Source organism: Saccopteryx bilineata, chromosome 1, assembly GCF_036850765.1.
Source record: "Saccopteryx bilineata isolate mSacBil1 chromosome 1, mSacBil1_pri_phased_curated, whole genome shotgun sequence".
Classification (NCBI taxonomy): Eukaryota; Metazoa; Chordata; class Mammalia; order Chiroptera; family Emballonuridae; genus Saccopteryx; species Saccopteryx bilineata.
Genome location: NC_089490.1, coordinates 122,072,680 through 122,096,665, shown reverse-complemented (window position 1 = coordinate 122,096,665; position 23,986 = coordinate 122,072,680). Strand labels below are relative to the sequence as shown.

The 23,986-nt window shown below is 35.0% G+C and overlaps 1 protein-coding gene across 15 annotated transcripts in view; it reads left to right on the top strand.

Annotated features, from left to right (window-relative positions):
* Positions 1-23,986, top strand: part of C2CD5 (C2 calcium dependent domain containing 5) — a 104,112-nt gene that overhangs the window by 45,163 nt on the left and 34,963 nt on the right. For 9 of the 15 annotated variants that reach the window (XM_066264735.1, XM_066264729.1, XM_066264721.1 and 6 more), the window contains 3 exons: positions 11,357-11,471; positions 15,432-15,527; positions 20,066-20,257. In XM_066264735.1, the coding sequence (XP_066120832.1) occupies positions 11,357-11,471; positions 15,432-15,527; positions 20,066-20,257 (403 nt within the window). Of the gene's footprint in view, positions 1-1,680; positions 1,747-11,356; positions 11,472-15,431; positions 15,528-20,065; positions 20,258-23,986 lie in introns of all 15 variants that reach the window. The other 6 variants (XM_066264709.1, XM_066264700.1, XM_066264730.1 and 3 more) reach the window with 1 other exon arrangement.

Sequence of the window (23,986 nt, the reverse complement as noted above, 5' to 3'; positions counted from 1 at the left end):
TAATTACAGAGAAACAATGAAAATTTTTAGACTCTGAACAAAATTTCAGAAAAGCAATGCTAGCTAGGACTATTTATAAAAACTCTAAAGGTGAACAAATATATCTTTTAAGCATCAGTTTTCTTTTTCTTCTGTAACTTATTATTTTTTCCTCTTTCTTACTTTTCTGGTCAAGATAAGATTTCCTTTTATATAGTATTTGTATATTCTGCAGTAATTAAAGGCAGATTTAGACTGATGCTAGCTTATTGTATTGAGACCTTGAAGACAATGCAAGTTTTATATCTTTGTGTTTAGGAACTTGAATTATTTGGAAAGTGCAAGGAAATGCTGGGTTAAGATACTGACATTGACTAAGTGGCCCAGGCTAGTCACCTGTGTTTCTACAGACCACTGACGCAAATAGTTTGATAGATAGTACCCCCTGATATAACAACTTCAAAACAAGGTTTTAGGAATATATTCAATATTGGTAATGTCTTTTATTTATGAAAACATTTTTATTGTTGCTTCCATGTACTCTGAGTAAGGTATAGAGTCTGGGAAAACAAATGAAGGTTACTTTAATCAGTTTAGGGAGGAAGCTGTATTTACAAAAGCCTTACCTTGTGAAAAACCTGCTTTGTGCGGTTTCTCGTACTTGCCAGTTTATTCTAGCTGTGTAAGAAATGTAAGACTCCAGGCCCAGAGAAGAAAATAGTAACCCTTATTAAGAATACATTTTGTGTATTGTAATGACCAGCTCTTCCATTCTCTTCCTTTCCTTCCCTTCAGATTTTTTTTTTCAATTCATGTATAGAAATTCTTAGTTAAAATGGACTATTTCCCAAACTATTATAGGCGTATACATATAAATGCTTTTAATGGTATATGTTATATTTTAATTTTGTTTTATATCCAGTCAAATATAAATCAATTGTATAATCTCATGGTTCCAATATTAGTTTGATATAAATATCACATTCTTTGGATTGCTTAATATATATATATATATAAATATATTATGCTTTGAAAAAGAACGTTTTCTTAAGAATATTTTATTAGTTTTCAAGCCCCTTAAATAATTATTTATGAAAACGTTTCAATTTGTTGAAAAGGCTGAATGTTAAGATAAAATTCTTGCTTAGCACCTACCATAATGACGTTGTATTGATTTTATGACACTGAGTTACTCTGCTGAAAGAAACAGGGTGGATTGTTTACATGTGCTGATGTTAAAAGTGCTGCATTTGCACTCCCAAATGAATCTTTCAGCTATTTGACTAGTGAGTATGAGAAATTTTCATTTCACTCTGAGTGTAGAAGGAAAATAATCTTATTTTAAAACCATAGCCACCTGCTAATACAATGGATTATTATATATTTCAGAGTTATTTCTTTTAGAACTTTCTTCTTTGTTAAGTATTTAGCAAACAGGATCACATAACAAAGGAAAGAATGGGGTGGTTTTAAAAATTAAGGTAATTATCTTAAATAATTAAACGTTAGTTAATGTTAGACTATGATAGCATGCTCCTTCTTCACTTTCTATTTCTACCTCTTATTAACTCTGCTGTCTGTGTCTTTCCAGTTCCTGTCAAATGGTGTTGTCAATTGTGTTCTTGTTTGTAGTGTGTTTTGTTTTGTTTTCTACTATTCTGCACCTAAAACTGATCTACTAATTTGCTGTTTTGAACTCAGCCTTTGTCGGAATTATGGGTAACACAAGATCTTACAAACTGCTAGACTGGAATAGTTTCAATTCAGGTATTTTAATGGTTATTCAGTACTACATATGCTGACAAAAATTATGGCAGCTCAGTGAAGTTTTTAGAAATGTTGTAGATTAAATAGGCTTAATGTCAATTAATTTATATACATACATTTTTAATACATATGTTGTAACTCATAATTTCCATGGAAATGCAAATATAAAAATGTGTTAACTAAAATAAATTAATCTAAATTATAGAAATACCATAAATTATGAATGACTTTTGTTCGGTGATTAACTTTCTGAACGATAATTTTAAATTATGTTATCTTTCAAACAGTTTTTCATATCAGGTAAATGAAATAAGCTTTAATTTTATGATTAAGGAACTGTTAACTGTATTGTAAGTATTAAATAACTAGTTTGATAACCTTAAAGTATATTTAAACTTTGATTTAGATTTGAATATAATATATTAGTGTTCTATAAATATTATAAAAATATAACTATTAAAATTTTTATTTATAATTCTTAAAGTGTTCCAAAATTTGGTAAGAACAGATTTTGGGGAGATTAATAGCTTTCATAAGCATTTTCTCATTTCCCTTTTACATGAGAATATAATTTTTCTTTTTAAGTATTTTTACATATGGATATTGTTAGTAGCTTTTAAAAAAACTAAGATAACTTTACAGCTGATGATGTGGTTTAGAGTCAAAGCCAGTTAAATTCTTCTTTTTGTTAAAAGCATATTCAGTTATTAATACAGATATCTTAATTTTGATGTCCTTTATGTTAGAATCAAATTAAACAATAGCATCAATAAATGCCGTATCAGAAGCTGTTATTTTGCCTAAAAAAATCTTTTTAGTTCTCTGTCAGAAAATATATCTATTTACAGAAAAACAAAAACAAACACCCAAAGGCTCAGCATTTTAGATAACATCCCATAATCTTTTCAGTATTTTAAACTTTTTTTGTTCTTAGGAGTCCAGTTGCAAATTCTGATATAATTAGTGCATGTTTGACTATGAAGTAGCTGATATTCGTTATGCAGATTTACTTAAATTCAGTTTAGGAAACAATCTAATCAGATCCAACCTCTGCAGCTTATACTGACATCTATTAGTAAATCTTTAGGGAAATTACCTCTGTTAGTTATCCTCGCTTTTGCCAGCTGTTCTTCCATTTATTAGAATTAAAGCGATCATCTTTAATATGATATGCTATACTTAATTTTTATTAAGGAATTAAAAATACCCTGTTGGATTCATTTAATGAATAAGAATACATATATATATGTGTGTGTGTGTATATATATATATATATATGTATTTTAAATACTTTATTTATTGACTTTACAGGGAGAGGAGAAAGAGGGAGGGACAGGGAATGAGAAGTTTCAACTCATAGTTGCTTCACCCTAGTTGCTCATTGCTTGTCGTATGTGCCTTGACCGGGCAAGCCCTTGGCTTCGAACTGGCAACCTCAGTGTTCCAGATGGATGCATGATCCACTGCACCACTACAGACCAGGCAAGAATATATTTTAGAATATTAGGCAGATTAGTATAATGGGAAGAGAAAAGGCTTATTGTATAAGAAAAGAACATTGAAAGCAGATTAATCAGGACTAATTTAAAGTGCTGAAACATTGTCAGGACAAAGATATTTAGGGTGAGATGTGTGTGTTTGATAATAGAGTAGTCCTTGAAAGTAGAAAAGGCAAAAGATAAATTTTATAGACATAATAAAGACTTGGTTTGTATAAGCAGAATTACAGAATTTGGCAAGAAGAAACATGGTTTATGAAGCAGTATATCTTACCATCATTTAAAATAAAAACAGGTCATAAGTGTATGAAAAAAGGAAAAAGAATATAAGTTTTATAGAATATTAAAAGAATAAAAGTATGCTTTTGATTGTGGTATTAGCATAGTTATGGTAAAAGTTGGTATCTATTCAGACATTAAGCTGATTTTGATATTAGTTTAGGAAAAGAAATTTGATAATTTTGAAAAAAAATGTGATATATTTGGTCAATATAATAAAATTATTTCATGTTCTTCTCTGTAATTAGGGAGTACTGTTGTCCTGTATTACCACAGAGAATCAAGAATTGACCATGTCAATGAGAAAACTATTTGTTGGTATAGTTTCTATTAATGCTAAAAATTGTTCATCCATACTATATTTTCTGAATTCTTTGATACCATATATTACCGTATTTCCCCATGTATAAGACACACTCCTTTTCAAAAAATTTGGGGTCTAAAAACTGGGTGTGTCTTATACAGTAATTGTGGCATTTCAAATGCCATAGACGGAACTAAGGACAAGGCAACATATGAAGACAGTGATTTGTCATCAGACACAGATGAGGACAAGCTAATGGATGGGAGTTTTGACAGTGATGAGGAGTTGTATGAATTTTATGATGAATAAAACTTGAGTTCAGGCCCTGGCCGGTTGGCTCAGCGGTAGTGTTGGCCTGGCGTGCGGGGGACCTGGGTTCGATTCCCGGCCAGGGCACATAGGAGAAGCGCCCATTTGCTTCTCCACCCCATACCCCCTCCTTCCTCTCTGTCTCTCTCTTCCCTTCCCGCAGCCAAGGCTCCATTGGAGCAAAGATGGCCTGGGCGCTGGGGATGGCTCCTTGGCCTCGCCCCAGGCGCTAGAGTGGCTCTGGTCATGGCAGAGTGACGCCCCGCAGGGGCAGAGCATCGCCCCCTGGTGGGCAGAGTGTCGCCCCTGGTGGGTGTGCCAGGTGGATCTCGGTCGGGCGCATGCGGGAGTCTGACTGCCTCTCCCCGTTTCCAGCTTCAGAAAAATACAAAAAAAAAAAAATTTTAAAAAAAGAAAAAAAAATTGAGTTCAATAACTTTATGTAATACATTTTTTTCAAATCTCGGACCCCAAAATTAAGGTGCATCTTATACATGGCAGCATCTTATACCTGGGGAAATATGTTATATGATTTATCATCAATTTAATAATAGCCTTTCAAGAGACAAGAGAAACACTACCATCTTAACTATACTTATTAATTACTAGACATTCCTATTTCACAAACATTAAAATGTGAAAAGATATAGGAAAATATTTTATATTACACAACAATATTTCATGAATTCTGATGTATCATGCAAGCATTAGGCCATGCAGTTTTTAGATAATAGTTGTATGAAAAGATGCCAGGCCTTAAAAAATATGTAAATGTTTTACTGTGTGGTCTCATGTGATACAAGATACAATGATAAAAGAGGAATGCACAATTAACTCTTACGTGGCAAGGAAGCTTAGAGAGGTGGTCATTCTTGAGCTCAGTTTTTGAAGGATATGTAGAATGATTCACGTATATTTATATTATAGACCATGTATTTGGAGCCATGTTAATGTACATCCTTTGAATGTAGTTCTGAAACTTCCAGAATTTGCAAAATAATATCCTAGCCAGTACTCATTTGATGATGTTACTTATTTCCTTAAGATTTTTGCCTTTGAGCACAAATTGTCTTTGTTAGTTTAGCTTTATTTTTCTGTTCTCTTTTCTCCTGCTTTGCTAGTTTGTGTTAATTATAGTGATAGAAAATATTTTTATAAAGCAGAAAAACTCAATAACTGAGGATTTATTTAAAAATTATTACCTTTTCTCATCTTACTTTCTATGTTTCTGGCCTGGTATCAGATTTTGAGGCAGATAAGATGAATCTCACTGCTAGGGAGGAAGATACAGCATTTGTGACTCTAGCGTGTGACTTGCCAGAAACAGGAGTTCCATAGGAGAAAGACACATTTGTGTTAGATCATTGACTATAGGATGGAAAGGGATTTAAAGGCATCAAAACTAGAGACAGAGAATCCAGTTAGCAGACTGCAATAGTTCTGGCCAGATAAGTGACCTAGGATTTGGTGATAATAGGAGAGCTAAAGTTTATAGAACACTAACACTGTGCTGGGTACACTTCCTCATTTAATCCTCAGGACACAACCCTGAGTTTGGCACTATTCCCATTTTGTAGATGAGCAAAACAAAACAGTAATTTTTCCCAGATAAAATACAAAGTGGCTGAGCCACAGTTGAACCTTAACTTTTCTGGTGTCAGGGCTTATACACTCAACTGTAAATTTCCAAAATAGTTAGGCTGTGAAGTCAGCAGGACTTGGTAATTAATAGAGTGTGGTGAGTGGAACAGACTCTTGGCAACTTTTAGCGGAGAGAGGAAGAGAGATCATGATAATCCTACATTCAAGTCTGTTTGGAAGTTGAGTGGTAAAAAGCACTTTGAGTAAATTTTAGTAGTCTTAGTGTTGTTGGTCAGAAGGCTATCTTCTTTTTTCTGTTTTCTTCTGAGTTTAACACTAATAGTATTTCTGAATAGCACACAAAAAATTCTAATTACTAATAGTATAGTTGAGAAAAATTTATTATTCTTTCATTGTATAGGATGAATGACAGCTTAGATATTTTATTTTCAGGACAAAATATAAAGTGGTATGTAATATTGTTTGAAAAATACTGTGGGTTAGGTGAGGTTTAATGAAATATTTCTAGAATATACATATCAGTCTAATCATTCAAAACTTTTGTTTTACAGTTGATAAAAAAACCTTTTCTTCGATGGATATTCATAGAGTGCCTGCCATGTCTTACACACAGTGTTGAAGATTGGGGACACCATTCTTCAACCAGGCAGACATCCTGTTATACACCTAGTCTAGGCTACTTTTTATACTGTTTTGCTGTGTGTGTGTGTGTGTGTGTGTGTGTGTGTGTGTGTGTGTTAAATGGAGATGAGCTTTTTTGGAACTTGAATTCTACTGATGATCTTAGCTAGCTGTTATTCTTTTTACTACATCTGAGAGGTACACATGAGCAGGTGTGCAAACTAAGCCTAAAACAATTAAGCAGCTTTTAGTTCTTAGCTTTTTTTTTTTTTTTTTTTTTGTGGCAGAGTCAGGGACAGTCGGAGAGGAGGGACAGATAGGGACAGACAGACAGGAAGGGAGAGAAATAAGAAACACCAGTTCTTCATTGTGTCCCCTTAGTTGTTCATTGATTGATTTCTTATATGTGCCTTGACCCGGTGGGGGGGTATAGCAGACCAAGTGACCCCCTTGCTTGAGCCAGTGACCTTGGGCTCAAGCTGGTGAGCCTTGCTCAAACCAGATGAGCCTGCACTCAAGCTGGCAACCTCGGAGTCTCGAACCTGGGTCCTCCACATCCCAGTCCGACACTGTATCCACTGTGCCACTGCCTGGTCATTCTAGTTCTTAGCATTTTAATAAGGCTTTTAGGAAGTAAAATGTAACTTGATGTTCATAGCCACCCATTTTTCACTGTTTATAAAAAATTAGATATATAATCTCTTTAATTGTGAAATTTCACGCTTTATATGTATATAATACAACTGAATATTCATTACAGGATTATAATGTAAATATAATGGTATATAATTTTTCTATATATAATGTAACTGGTCTTTATATATGGAGAGTTTAATTTCACAATTAAGAAGATTACATATCTGACCTGTTTTGTTTTTGTTTTTGTTTTTTTACAAATAGTAAAGAACTCCAGTTTGGTCTTACATGGGTTATATCCCAGCTGCCTCCTAACGTCCCAGATTACTACATCTTGATGTTTGTACTAAATTTGCACATCACTCCTTCTATTATAGGACTCTTCTTCCTGGTCTGGTACTGAATCCCCACCCAATTTGATGTCATGTACTCCCTGAATGTGAACTCTACTTTCTATTTCATTAGGGAAAATTTATCTTCTTCAATTATATTTTTAGGTTATATTACTTTCAGGAATCAGATAATGTAGTGTTTTTTTGCTGTCCATTAGCAAGATAGAATATAATTGGATTGCAAATCTTTATTTGATCTACCCAACAGTTGACCTTCTCTTGTTCATTTAAAAATTAGATTGAATGTCCATTTTCTTTATTCTTTCACCCCATGAGATTCTTAAGGCAGAGTTATTCTCTTCTGAAGCTATGTAAAAATAGAACTTAATTGAACACTTCAGGTAATCAGTGATTCTTAATTGCATGTGTGTGATTGCCTGAAGTTTCAACAGGATGCAGTTTTACAAAGGTATCTTGTGTTGAAATCTTTACTTTTTTACTTTTTGAGATCTAAACTATTGCTCATATTTTAGAGTCTTTACCAGTTTCACCTGCACTTCAGAAACAAGATAAAATGCTAAAAAGATGGCAAAATATCAAGCTATGGCTATGCTCTAGAAAAGCAACAGCAGCAAAATGAATTAATTATGACATCAACCAAAGTGTGCAGACGTTACTTTTAAAAGAAGTATCAGTGAGGTACTAATCTAGAGCTTAGTTCATGCCTACAATTAAAAGGATATATTAAAAGACTTGTGATATTATCTATCAAGTTTTGACTCAGAAGAAAAACATAAAATATTATGATATAAAATTTGTCTAATAAATAAATTTTATCTTCTAAAATGATACCTTTATAATTATAAATAATTCTACTATATAGATTATTGGGAGGAGCACGGTATTTAAAAAGAAGGTGTGTTTTTCTTAACATCTTTGAAATGTTACTGATCACATCTCAGCTGTATACCTTCCAAATGACTAAATTGTATTCAGTTTTATGTTTGGCATATATAGTTGCCATAAAATTTTATGCCAAACTCTCTGTTTTGCCTTTTATAAATTGTGCTAAATTCTCAATTTTGACTTATGTAGGATGTATAAAACAATTCAAATTTACTAGTATGTTTGCTATAAGAATGTAGTTAACAGTTTTTAAGTTTTCAAAATTTTATTGTAGGAGTCAAATACTATGATGGTTCTGAATTTGCAGTTGTAATAAGTTAGGCTGAATCATAATTACTATTCTCTGGCTCATCTCTGGGATAAGTATGATACAGGTGTTGAAGATAAATTTAATTTTTCCTTCATATTAAGTAAATTGAATAACCTTAGTTTTATTTTAATTAAACAACCTCCTAAATTGATAGCCGAAAAATTCATCCTTTGGCTTTTGCTGCCAGTTAAAATGACTGGTAGCCCAATGACTAGTTTGTGACGAAGTGCGCCCTACTGTGTGCTTGCCTTGCTTTCACCTAGAAGCCAGGGCCATGACTTTCTGTGACCATTTCAGTGAGCTGCCATAGTTCTCAGTCTGTACTGTCACCTGATCCAAGCATGCGCCAAAATATCCACTGTTTCTGGCTCCTGTCTGCTGAATCTGCTTTGCAAAACCCTTTGTTCTTTGAGCTTTTGCTTTAGCCAAAAACCAAATTTAAGAAATTCTGTGGAGTGTGGACATACGCCATTTGCTTCCTTAGCTCCCATGTTATGTAACTTGTTAGCTTTTAATCAAATTGTAAATAATTACAGCAACAGCATCCCCATGTGCAACTGTGTGGCTCTTGTGTCAAAAAAAGGCTGCTTGTGATTTGTCAGAACAATATGAATACTTCACATGTGCTGCATTCAGCTTTTTTTTTTTAATCAGCCACCTATTCTTTCATAGTGTTTGGTTTAATTACCTGATTATTTTATGTGTTATAACAAGGTAAGTTGGATGTAAATAAACTTGTATTCTATGTGATTACATGTATCTCATAGTAATTACTATTACATACATTTCCATTTAGACATGTTGGCCATTTCTAAATAAATATATCTTGAGCTTAAACTAAGTGGCTTCCTTCATTTTACATTAATTAAAAAACAACGTTATGGATTACTTCTTATAAAATTCATTTTTAAAACAGAAAAACTGCCATGTATTACTCGTGGCACAGCTGTAGGCACACCTAATGTGAAAAAATCTGTTTTTATAAAATCATATTACATAATTGTTTATCTTAGCAAATAATAGCTTAAACTTGCAGAAAGACTTAAAAAGCAAATCAGCAGACCCTACTAGCGCATTTAAGAAAAGTTAGACTTAATTTTATACAGTTTTTCAGAAAAATAATTACTTTCAAAACAAGTTACTTACGATATCTGTTTTCAAAGAATAAATCTGATAGATTAAAAGTTTGTCTTATGATATAAAAATTTTCTGTTAGGAAAGGATGATGTTAAATAGATTGGTCTGGAAACATGTATGTCTTAAAAGAAAAGTGTATCTGTGCTTTTTATGTCCGCATTTCAGTTAGAAATGTGAAGAAATTCTTTAACAGAATAGTGTGTACATGCAAAAAAGGGCCACCTAATTTTCTCACACATTTCTTAATTTGTAATATTGATTGCTAATACCATATTTTAGTCTTTTCTATTTCTCTTCCTTCTTTATTTTATCTATACTTTGATCTTTCCCTCAGTGTCCTGGAGTCTGCATTTTTTTTCTTTTCTTCCAAAAGAAAGTTTTAGGGTAGCTCTGTCTTGGATCCAAAACTTTAATTCAAGAGCTGGCTGGCATCATTTGTAGTTCTGGCCTTTTCTCCTCATTTCTCCCTTGTGCCGATCTCCTTCCTCCCTGTGGAGGAGGCAAAACTGCACCATAGGAATGTGAGCCATAATAAGCCTTTTAACCTTTCTTTACTTTGCTGTCTTCAGTATTTCACTAGTGAGTATAATTCTAATTACTCTTCTTACTTTTCAAAACATATATTGGAAATAGATATATACTGAAATTCAAAAAGAGGAAGTTTGGAATTGTTTTATTTTCAGTTTAATAGTGCCTCATATGTAGAATATTTACAATAAGAACTTAACACCTATTTAGAATTGGTTAAGTTTTTCTATATCAGATCATTCCCAATTGGAATCGGCCACAAAAAGAAACCAATTAGAATGTGCTGATTATAGACCACTTCTGTTTTTAACATCTTTATGTATAAAACGTTGCTGTAATTTGCAGCTGTTGAGCAGTAGTTTGCAGCTCAGTACAAGTGTGTGTGACAGATGCCCCATTTATAAACATTCCTAAGTGTGATTGGACTCCTCTCTGGTAGTAAAATACAGTTCTGTGATTCTAAGGTATTCCCTTAACTACAGAACTATGCACAGAATTATAGTATTCCATGTGAAGTCTGTCCCTTTATGCACTAACCAAATTATTTCTATTAGCTTTTAAAATCTACTTGTTTTCTTTATTTGGAATTAGTTCATTTCTTGTCATTTTGCTTTAAGACTCACATCTCTTTCAAAGGGTAATGACAGATGGCTTACTCTTTTTTTTAATATCAACAAATCTTTGCCTTGGAAAGAACACAGAGTATAGTGGGTTATAAAATATAGGTACCAGGAAATGAAATCTGAATTTAAATTAAACTTATGTATATGACTCAATGTGTTCTCTCAGAGAGGTGAGATCTGAGATATTCTTACAGTTTAAGATTAGAATCTGGAAAGTCTGGGTCTACATTTTAGGTTGCATCTAATAAAATTCATCCCTATAGATGTCCCTTAAAGTAATAAAGCAACCAGAACTAAGAGGTTCATTTTTTAGCAATCAAATGTAAAATGCTAAACTTTTTGAGAAGCAGCATTAAATTAAAATATTAAGCTTTTGAGAAGTAGTATTTTAAAGATGTGAAATTTTAGAATCTGTTGTAGACCAGTACCTTTTTGCCCTCCAGAGTATGTTTATTTTAAACATTTCTTGTTCATACAGACAGTGTGCTCTTGAGTAGTAAACTGATTTAAAATTTATTTTTCAGATGAACCAGAAACTCGAGATGCTTGGTGGGCAGAAATCAGACAAGAAATAAAATCACATGCTAAAGCATTAGGCTGTCATGCTGTAGTGGGCTACAGTGAATCAACTAGCATCTGGTAAATGATAACAACAACTTGCTTTTATAGATGCTGTAATTTACAGACTGTCATCTGAAATGGGAAAAGTTTCATGAAAACAGGGAGAAGATTAGTGGAGTGATCCAGGAGCATGGGCTTTAAAGTATGTCAGACCAAGGTTCAGATGCCATTTTTGCCACTGAATTGCTATGAAACTTTGAGAAAGTTGCTCTACTACTCTGAGCCTGAGTTTAAACATTAAGTAAGAATAGTAGCACATAGCAAGTATTAACTCTAGGCTGGCTGACTTTATTTCAGTTTGTGACTCTGCTGACTTCTTCCTCTGGGATCTCTGGAACCCTTGATCTATTGTAAATGAATTGCCTTGTGTCTTTAAGCTCATTTCTAAACTCTTTCTACCTTTTGCTATTAACTTTTTCCTGCTAACAAATCATCGTTCCTAATTCTGCCAAGTAACAAAGTGACTTCCATACTTTTAGTTCTCAAAAATCTTTTGTTCCCGCCTGACCAGGTGGTGACGCAGTGGATTGAGCATCGAACTGGGAGGCGGAGGACCTAGGTTCAAGACCACGAGGTTGCCAGCTTGAGTGTGGGCTCATCTGGTTTGAGCAAAGCTCACCAGCTTGGACCCAAGGTCGCTGGCTCGAGCAAGGGGTTACTTGGTCTGCTGAAGGCCCGCGGTCAAGGCACATATGAGAAAGCAATCAGTGAACAACTAAGGTTTCAAAACGAAAAACTAATAATTGATGCTTCTCATCTCTCTCCATTCATGTCTGTCCCTATCTATATCCCTCTCTCTGACTCTCTGTCTCTGTAAAAAAAAAAATCTTTTGTTCCCTAATTTTCACTTGAACAACATCTTCTTTAAAATCCATGCCATTCCACAGTTCAGACTTTTGTACTTCCAAAACATCCTTCTGCCTTTCTCAACGCGTTCTCTGCCATTTCCTCCAGTTAAATGTGATTATCTCCTTTCTGTTTTCCTAGCATTGTACATACTTTCTCATTCTTAAGTCCTGTCTCCCCACTTGGCTTTCAACCATACTTTGGACCTCGTTATTGCTCAAAACTATTGCCTCTTAGAAATTTGAAATTATAAGATTTCATTCTTGGATCACAGCTTAATATTTTTTTACCCATTCCATTTGCTCATGTACACCTGATTTGTTTGGCCTCTATCTTAACCAAGAGTTTTCTGACTTTACTGCTTGCCATTCCTGAACCCTACTATCATCTGCTCCAGAAGTTTTTAATAGATATCATCCAGAAACTGTTTGACCTTCTGCTGTCTTATTTTCCACCTTCTGTTCTTAGATAATCCTTTCTGCCATCTATTACCTGGATAATTCTCTTGCACTTGCGGTGATCATTATGTTAGAGAAAAATTATTAGACTGTAGTAAATGTGAACATTACAGAGCCATGCCTATTTCTTATTCTCCTTTGCGGTCCATGTTTTACTCTCTTGAGTATTACCCTCTTGATGAACTGTTTTATTACCATTGTGGCTGTTCTACTCTTTCTTTTAATTGATTGATTTTAGAAAGAGAGAGAGAAAAGCATTCATTTGTTATTCCATTTGGTTGTAGGTTGTATATTCATTGGTCACTTCTTGTACATGCCCTGACCAGGGATCGAACCAGCAACCTTGGTATTTTGGGAGGACAGTCTAACCCACCGAACTAACCAGCCAGGGCCTGTTCTACTCTTGTTTAAACTACTGACTTTGTTATTCTTATCCTGCCTTTCTCCCCAATATATATATAATCTTGCCTCATTCACGGATTTAGTGCCACACATTTTCAAATTCTAGGAATGTGATTTTACAAGATGTAATTCTTGTCATCAGATTCACATTCTACTGGAGAATTATGATGAGTATACATTTTATGATAGAGATATCCCAGGATACTTTGGGATCCCAGAGGGTTGGCGGTTAGAGGTAGGATTGGAAGAAAGTGTTAATAAAGTAATTGAAGCTTGAACTGAATTTTGGGGGGATGAGTATGAATTATATAAATGAGGAGAAGAGGCACAAGGAGAGTGTTCAAAGCTAAAAGAATAGCATGTGGAGAAGGCCAGAGGTGTAGATTCATTGTGACTGGAAATAGGTCACAGATGCAGGATCTATGGACACGAGTCCAGTTAATTCAGTTAGAAGTTTGAATTCATCTGACACAAATTCCTTTCTTCCTCTGGACCTCAAAAGTTCTCTGTATTAAATCCCATCTTTACTAATTTGTTGTGTTCTAACCCATCCAATTTACTATTACTGGATTAAACTTGAAATGCATTTCTGCTCTGGTAGCTCCTATTTCGGTGCCTTCTAGTGACTCCAAGCTCTTCCTTCCAACATTCTCAGGACCCACTTAAGCATTTAGAGCAGTGGTTCTCAAAGTGTGCGCCCCAGAAGATTTCCAAGTGCACCCTATTGTATTTTAGAGAAATATGTGCCTATTTGGGACCAAAAAACCAACAGGGTTTTTGGAGTTTAGATTTGGGGGGACAGAGATATGGGGAATTGGCTTAAGCTGACAGTCTGCCCAACCCCCACCTCACTTGCTTGATTAGGTTGCAAAAGGCTGTTAAGCTGTGGTGCTGGATTGTTTACATTACCCCCATGTTTCTTGGAAAGACTGGAGGCAAGTTTCTTCTATTCTTTGTTTGGTGTAAAGTTAAGATGATATGTATGGTGGGGGTTTTCTGCACTCAACACAATTAAGAGTAAAAAGAGGAATTTTTCAATGTATTGACGAGGAAATGAGAGTTTGCCTTTCAAATATCTGCCCAAACATTGAAGAAATCTCTAGGACACATCAGGCTTATGTTTCTCATAAACACAAGAATGAAAAAACTTAACACATCCGTGCCAGGACCTGCCGAATTTACTAAATTACTTAAAATATTATCTCTATATATTATATATAAAAAGATAATGTTTTGTCGTTTGTAAATTTTTTAACCCCTCTTTTTTATGAATTCTAAAAAACATAACTCAAAATATGTAACATAAAAATGTTTTTTAATGTCAGAATAAATTTAATTTTGTCATATTTATTTCATTTAATTACCATAAAAGCATACTTGGGCTTTATATTTTTTTCTTTAATATTTGACTTAATTATTATAACAATTATTATAATTATTGTTATTATTTCTCAGAAATTTGTATATAGTGCGTCTACAATTATTTGTAGGATTTTAAATGCGCTCCAGCTTCAAAAAGTTTGAGAACCACTGATTTAAAGGCTGACCTCTCTCTCCTCAAGTACTATTTCTTTAATATCTTTCTAGGCTTTGAGTCCTTTGCACTTTGTCTCCAAGACTTATATCCCTAGGCTTCTACTTTCCTCATTTGCTTTGAGATCTTGTTCAATAATTGCATTTACTGTTTACTTTTTTGGCTTTCAAACTGAGTAATATGTAGTAAAGACTTTTGAAGAGTTCTTTTGAATGTTCATTTTTAGTATATATGTAGTTTAAGCTTCATTTAGTATAATTTGGATATTATTTGTTTCAGATACCTTTTTATTATTGTTTATATTAACCTGTTGCAATAATGGATATTTATATAGTTTGCTTTTAGAATAATTTAAATAAAATTTAATGTGCATTTAAGAAGATTTTAATAAATTTTAATGAGTTATTACCTAATTCAACAATATAGTTTGTTACTTTTATTTTGAAACATTCCAGTCTTTATTAGCTTTACCGTATTTTAAAGGAATGTATTGTCATTAATATTGTACTTTATCTTTAAAATTTTTTAAATAATAAGAAATTCTTGCCCTCCCTATTTTCATAACATTATATTCTATTTTTTCTCCTAGGTTTAGGAGGTAATCCTGTGATATTGTTAATATTTAGTAGAGTCTGACCTGAATTTAAATTATCACCCTTTTAATTACTTTGATAGTTAACATTGTCCAAACTTAGATTGCCTGAACATGTTACCTTGTTTGTTTTCTCTCTATTATAGTGAAGAAGTCTGTATTTTATCTGCATCTGGCACGGCAGCTGTACTGAACCCTCGATTCCTCCAGGATGGCACTGTGGAGAGCTGTTTGGAACAGAGGTTGTCATGGCTGCCTGGCTTATTTTCCATAAGGGCACAGAAGGGAGAGGTGGACTTCTTTTCTCTCAGGGCTGGGACAGGTCTTCTTTGTGAGGGTGGGTTACAGTGGTGCAGTGTAGAAATCAGGACCTCCTATTAGGACCTCGCATTTTACTGATTTCTACCTAACAGGAACAGGGAAGTATTGACATCTGCATTATATGACACATTATAACTTCTAGTATCTTTTTTTAATGTTTATTTTATTGACTTTTAGAGAGAGAGGAAAGGAGAGAGAGGCAGGATCATCGATCTGTTCCTGTATGTGCCCAGACCAGGGATCAAGCTGGCAACCTTTGTGCTTCAGAAATATGCTCTAACCAACTGAGCTATCCAGCCAAGGCTGTAACTTTTAGTATCTTTTTTTTTAAGTGAGGGGTGGGGAGGCAGAGAGACAGATTCCCGCATGCACCCCAACTGAAATCCACCCTGCAAGCCCTCTACTGGGGTGATACTGCTTGCTGCTCGGCAACTGAGCTATTTTAGCACCTGAGGCAAGATCATGGAGTCATCCTCAGCTCCTGGGGCCAACTTTGCTCAAATTATTTGAGCCATGACTGCAAAGAGGGAAAAGAGGATGAGAATGGGTGGAGAAGCAGATAGTTACTTCTCCTGTGTGCCCTGACCAGGAATCAAACCTGGGACACCCACACATCAGACCGACAGCTACTGCTGAGCCAGCCGGCCAGGGCCTATAATAGGCGTGGCCAACAGTTTTTGCCCCCTGGCCAGATTAGAAAGAAAACTTTTTTCATGGGCCGGATGAAATATTAAAATTAAAAAATTTTAAATACAAAAATGATTCATTTAAGTAAACAAAGTTGTATTATGTAATTTTTTTATGAATGTGAGTGGAAAAATTTTAATATACAATATTATTTTAATAAAAATATAATTATATACCATATAAATATCCAAACTGTATCACAGTCAATCAAAACAATATTTAATTAATAGAATGAGCTTGAAGGGGTTATATCGCAAATAAAACAATTATTTCATTTTACAAACAGCCTGGACACATTTTCAGTTATCAACTGCAGCTATTGTCTGTGCTACAATGCCACTTGATTCAGCACACATGACCACAAAAATAACGAATTGTTTGACCTTGGGTGAGCACTGGCAAACTCCGCCTAAAAGAATGTGGGTTTCACATTGCCGCTAAATGTCAAACAGTATCGAGTACAGACAAGTACAAAAGTTGTAAATCTTTATAATGGAATTTTTTAAAAAAATGAAGTATCACGAATCCATTTGACCAATTATTGGAAGTTAACCCTAGATTAGTCACACGCTGAATTCTTTTCCGCATATCACTATCTTCTTAAATATCTCGATTTCCAATAATAAAAGACTCCGGCTTCTGAGTAGCTGAGATTTTAAAGTAGCGGAGAATATTAATAATTTAATCAAGGGCCGCATAAACTCATTACAGCCCACGGGCCATATGTTGGTCATACCTGGCCTATTATAACATCTAGTATCTTTATAAGTAACATTTATGATAACCAATGAAAGAATTTCAAGGCGACATTACTTTGTTGCATTATAGAAATAATTTTATTAGATTTTTTTCTTTCTTTCCTTTGTTTTTGTCTTACCTTCAAAACAGAGAAAGGCCATGAAACAATTTCCATAAAGAATATTCTTTATTTATAAAACAATCAAAACACTATATTATACCAAAATTATATATAAAAGCTTCATGGAAAATGAAGTAGAACTTTAATATATGTAAAAGAGAAAGTACAAGTGAAAGCATTAGGTAAAGTGAGATTACTTTCTGGTTTATTTATTGTTTCCTTTAATCTTTTTAGCTTCCATAAGTGTCAAAAATGCTTTTCATCAACAGATGAGGTTATCAAATACATATGCAAGAAAACTGTTAGTTTGATAGCAGAGTCTACCTGGATAATAGAAGTTTTAATTAGCCCTTACCCTACAGTATGCATATTTGCTTTTCAAAATTATTTCAGTATTAATATACAGGGTAGGACCAGAGTAGGTTTATAGTTGTGAATATGTGAAAGTTTATTCTTTTATTATTATTTAATTTTTATATTATTTTTCATACAACTATAAATCTACTTTTGCCCCACCCTGTATTAGTATATATATATTAAGAAAGCAAAAAAAAAATCCCGTATGTGATCAAATTTAGTACACATTTTCAAGTCTATATATATATATAACAAGGCTATTCTAGCTGTGGTAGGCACAGAGAATACCTTAGTCAGCATCTTTTTTTGTCAGTATTAAAAATGGATTTTGACCACAGTGTGTTCGAAGCATTAAGTATCATCATAAACAAGAAAGTGAAGGTGAGACATTTGAAATAAACAATTGGAATGTACTATTGAAAAAACAGATTTTGCTAGTGAGTTCTCACAGCACTACAGTAAAGTTCTTATACATCAGTAGATTTTTCTTTTCTTTTCTTTTCTTTTTTTTTGTATTTTTCTGAAGCTGGAAATGGGGAGAGACAGTCAGACAGACTCCCGCATGCGCCCGACCGGGATCCACCCGGCACGCCCACCAGGGGCGATGCTCTGCCACGACCAGAGCCACTCTAGCGCCTGGGGCAGAGGCCAAGGAGCCATCCCCTGCGCCCGGGCCATCTTTGCTCCAATAGAGCCTTGGCTGCGGGAGGGGAAGAGAGAGACAGAGAGGAAGGAGGGTGGGGGGTGGAGAAGCAAATGGGCGCCTCTCCCATGTGCCCTGGCTGGGAATCGAACCCGGGTCCCCCACACGCCAGGCCGACGCTCTACCGCTGAGCCAACTGGCCAGGGCCACATCAGTAGATTTCATTCTTAAGTAGGTAGAAGCTTGATTTAACAAATAACCTTTCTCATGCAGGTATGTTATTTCAGTACTGTGGCTTGGATAAATACAGTGAATTTTCTTGTACGGCATTCCGATGCAACAGATATTTCTATTGATAAAAAAAAAAAAACAAACCCTTTTTTTTTTATAAAATAATGACTGATTACTTGAGAAAATTTGAAGAATATAGGAGTGTAGATGGAAGAATTTCCTATGATCCCAATATTCAGAGGGTCCCTTTTGTACATTGCATATTTTAAATAATTTCATAAATTTTAATACTTCTATTTTGTTTTGCTTTATGTTGTTGTACCATTTATGTTGAAATTTCTGTGAGGTATTTAAGAATCATCCCAGTTTCCATTCTTTTAACCCCCCCCCAATAACACATGGGCTTAGGATTCAAATTAATTGGCATTAAAATGTGAGGTCTGCTACTTAGTGTAACTGAGCAAGTTACTCAGTGTTCAGGTTGGCTTCACGCCAGGTGGAGCTAGTGTTTGTTGTCTGCTGGGCATTATATGGTGTGTGTGGGGGGGTGGTAGTCATATGTTATTTACCTGTAGTTTTCTTCATCTTCAAAAAAGTAAAAAAAAAATTCTAGGTAAATATTCTTATTCCCGTTTTATAGAGGAGGCTCTGTACTTGTTCAGGGTCACACAGCTTCACTCATACATCTGATTTCCCTGTTACTTCTCATGTACCAGAATGCTATATCAGTAATAAAAGGACAATATCTTGGAGTAATTTTATTGAGGGGGTTATTGTAAAAATTCAGTGAAATAATGTATACAAAGAGTTTGCAGAAAGCCTGGCTCCTCGTAGGAATACTGTAGTCTGAGTTTCCTCTCCTTTTTATAACATGTCTACTTGCCAAGTTCCCACTTTTGAAGTGTAGCTTTAGATTATGGAGAATTGAGAGCCCTAGAAGCTGGGGTAGGAGAAAGTCGGGTTCACTTTGGAGCTTTCTCTGTTTCTGTTTCTATTCTGTTGATTTTCTTAGATTTAATGAGTGAAAAATGCTTAATCATTCAAAAATGAATTCATAAGCAGTGTGTTACAACAAACGTTTTACAGTGAACGGGAAGGGTGTGGGTTGTCCATTTGTGGTTTACATATGATATGTATGTTGTTTATGAAGCAGTTGTTTTGGTTTCTCAGAAGTGTTAAAAACAGTCATTAGAAATTAGAAATCTTGAAGTAGGCCTATTTTTGACTAACCTTTTATTCCTTCTCAATAAATCTGTTTTAACCATAATTTTTTCATATTGTTAGGTTTTCTGGTTAAAAATGCTTTTTATTAGAAATTTTAAAATTATATTTATGTTATATCTGTTGTAGAGTAATAAAATGCCACACTTATTGTCTAACCATTTGTTTTTATGTTGTATCCCAAAGAAAAAAACTTTGAAATAATAGTGGTTTTTGTCAAGTGGTAAGTCATCACACATATGAATTGATGAAAAATGATTTGCTATTTGTATAAGCCTTTTTCTCTCATATAGTTCTGATTTCATGGTCATTTGTAATTATCAGTCAGAGTGATACTCTTATAACCTCCTGTGGTAGAAATTGTAGTGTGGCTTGCACACAAGTACTAGGTGCATTATGTTTTTGAAAAGAACCAGAATTTTCAAGAGTGCTTTACTTTTCTCCTTAATGTATTCATATAGGTTAGAGGAGAATTTGCCTGCAGGCTGTGGATTTTGCCATCTACCATATGATGAACTGAATATGCCATTTCCAGCTCATTTCACATACTGCTATAACTGCAGGAAACAAAAAGTTCCTGATGTTCTCTTTACAACTATAGACCTCCCAACAGATGCAGCAGTTATTGGAAAAGGTTGTCTTATTCAAGCTAGGTATGTTTCTTAAAACAATTTTGGGGACCTTAAAAGAGTATACCAAATAGACCTCTTTTCAGATATCTGCTCTGTTTCCTGCCTGGGACCCTAGACAGGCTGGGCAGTTCTATCTGAAACTTTTTTATCATATGGAAAATTGGGAGGAAAAGTGCCCTCATAATAAAACTCAAGTAAGTTTATATTAGTTTTAAACATTTAAATTCTGTATAAATTTATATTATTCTGAGGATTATTAATTAACTTGAAGGCATAGGGATGTGACTCAATATGCTTTAATGACATTAAATATACAGTATATTTCATTTTGGAAACTGACATTTTTCTTTTAAGAACAGTGCTATATAGTGTTGCTTTTACTATTTCACTTAGCTGTTAAGTTTCTTTTAAAATATAGTAGAGTAGGAAATGCTAAATTGTAATAAGCATATAGGAAACAGCTAACACTGTGTAGGTCACTAACAACTGCCAGGTTACCAAATCCATTGAGCATTTCTGTCCTCATTTTCTTTGACAACTCGGCAATAGTCGCACAGTTGATCATTTTCTCCTTCTAAAAACTTATTTGAGTTCACAGTGCCACACCTTCTGCTATTTTCTACCTTTATGGATAGTGTCTAGTCTTCCTGTTGATTCTTCCTCATCTCTTGATCCTTGAGAGTTCTGGGTCTGGACCCTCTTCTCAAAATTCTCTCCATAGTGAACTCATATGCTCTCTGTCTGTGATCTGAGATTTATAAGTCCAGAACTTCTGAGCTTCAGACCCATATACTCACCTGCTACTTCACATCCCGTTCTGATGTGTTATAGACATCTCATGCTGGTTCCAATTCGAACAGCTGATTTTCTCCACTTCTTTCATATTGAAAAATCCATTTACTTTTGTTTCATTCCTTTTGCATCTTAAGTCTTTCATTTTGGATTGTTTTTCTTTTGCTTGAGGTATATGCTTTAGTATTTTTTTTAGTGGGTCTGCTGGTGGTGAACTATTTTTGATTGTCTGTGTTTATTTTATCTTTAAAAGATATTTGGGGAGGCAGTTATTTTGTTTCAGCACACTAAAGATACCCTTCTACTGCCCTCTCACTTTCATTGTTACTGTTCAGAAATACCAGTAATCTATTAGATTAATAGTTTCTTTGAAGGTATCATATGTTTTTATTCTCAGACTGTGTGTGAGCTGTTCAGTTTGTCTTTGGTTTTCTGCAGTTTCCCTATGAAGTATTAGGTATGGAGTTATCTTTATCTTGTTATACATTGAGCATCTTAGATCTGTAGATTTGTGCCTTTGATGTGTTTTAGAAAATTTTAGACATTTTTTCTGTGTTTCTATCTCTTCTGTCTTCTTGATACTCCAGTTTAAAGGTCAGACTTTCCAGTTAAAATATGTTAGACATTGTCTGTTACTTTTTCTTCTGTGTTTTCTGTCTTTTTGTTTCTCTGTGCTATATTTTAGATACTTTCTTATCTGTCTTTCAATTTTTTCTCTCTTCACTAGTCTCTAATATGCTAGTAAGCCTAATAATTTAAGTTAAAAGTTTTGGTAATCTGTTTTTTAGTTCTAGAAGTTTTATTTTTTTCCCAAATCTAATAGTACATGTTATAGTCTGACTGACTCGGTAATTAATAATTTTAATATATAAAATGATTTTGTTTTCTATTGTTTCTGCTGGTTATTATTCATCATGTTTTGTTTCCTTTGAGTGTGATAGGCTCACTGTAAGTTATAAAATGGTACAAAGAGTCCCGTGTACCCTTCAGTCACGATGTTTCCTCATTGATGGCATCAAGTGTCATAGAGTTTGAGCTAGGAAATTGACATTGGTATAATACTGTTAACTATATTATAGACCGTACTCAATTTTTATAACTGGTACCACAGTCAAGAAAGACACAGAACTGTTCCAGCTCACAAAAGAACTTTCTTGTGCTACTTTCTTATGTTTATGCGCCACACTGCCCTTTGCCTTGGTCCTGTGGTACTTTTCAGAAGATTTTAATGTGTGTGTATGTATCTTAACCATTTTTTTTTTTTACTATTTTAGGTAGGAGAAGGTTGGTCTCCATTAGTAGTTCTCAGAGTGTGGTCCCAGACCAATAAATGGCGTCATCATCCTAGGGGGAACTTAGAGAAATGTAAATCCTCAGGCTCCACCCCAGACTTACTGAATCAGCAACTCTGGGATGGGGTGCAGATTTTTGTTTGTTTGTTTTTTATCAAGTGAGAGGCAGGGAGGCGGAGAAACAGACTACCCCGTGTACCCTGACCCCACCTGGCAACCCCATCTGGGGCCACTGTTCTGCCCATCTGAGGCTGCTGCTTCATTGCTTGGGAACCAAGCCATTTTAGTGCCTGAGGCGGGGCCCTGGAGCCATCCTTAGCAGCCAGGGCCAACCTGCTCATTCGAGCCATGGCTGTGGGGAGGAAGGTGGGAATGATAAGCAGATGGTCACTTCTCTTATGTGCCTTGACCGGGAATTGAACCCTGGACCTCCACATGCTGGGCCGATGCTCTACCACTGAGCCAACCAGCCAGGATCCCAGTATTTCTTTCATAACCAGCCTTCCAGGTGGTTCCCTTTTTTTTTTTTTTTTAATTTTTCTGAAGTGAGAAGCAGGGAGGCAGAGAGACAGACTCCTGCATGTGCCCAACTGGGATCTATCCGGCAAGCCCACAAGGGGGCGATTCTCTGCCCATTTGGGACATTACTCAGTTGCAACTGGAGCCATCCTCAGTGCCTGGGCCAACTTTGTTTCAATGGAGCCTTGGCTGCGGAAGAGGAAGAGAGAGAGAGAGAAAGGAGAGGGGGAAAAGTGGAAAGGCAGATGGGCATTTCTCTTGTGTGCCCTGATAGACAATCGAACCCAGGACATCCACACGCCAGGCCAACGCTCTACCGCTGAGCCAACCGGCCAGGGCCCAGGTGATTCTGATGTAAGCAAAGTTTGAGAACCACTAGGATGAATAGCCTAGCTTGCCAGTTGGGGGATCTTTCCTTCATTTTCACTACTATCTTTTTTGTTCTAGCTCTCATTGTCTGTCACCTAAATAGCCTCTTATCTACCATCACTACATCGATTCTGTCATCTTTACTCCATTTTCTGTGTAGCATTATAAATAATGGCCTAAAATATAAATTTGCTTATGTTACTACTTAAAACCTATTGGGGGTTTCCCATTGCTGGCAGAATAAAACCAAACTCCTTACCATTGCGCATAAGCCCCTACTATGATCGTGCCCTTGCTGACCTGCCCCTTATCTGTATTACTCTGACCCTTGCTCACTTCACTTTAGCTACAGCAGTCTCTTTGGGTTCTTCTGGTATGCTCCATTTATAACTGTCTTTTCTCCAACTCTCCCAGTTCTCACATGTCTTTAAGATCTCAACTCAAGTGTCACCTCTCCTGTGAGACTTTTTCTCTGGTTATTCCTGCTCATTTCACCTTATTTGTTTTCTTCAGATACCTGATTCTTGCACATAACCTGAGGTTGCCTTGTTTTTGTTTATCTCCCCATCCCGCACTGGACTATAACCATGAGAAATAGGACTTTGTGTTTTTTTCATTGATTAGTGCTCACCACCTAGAACAGTGCCTGGCACATGGTAGATAGTCACGTTTTATATTTTTATAAGTTTATATCCTTTTTTTAAAATTTTTTATTTATTCATTTTAGAGAAGAGAGAGCGTTAGAATGAAAGAGAGAGAGAGAGAGAGAGAGAAAGGG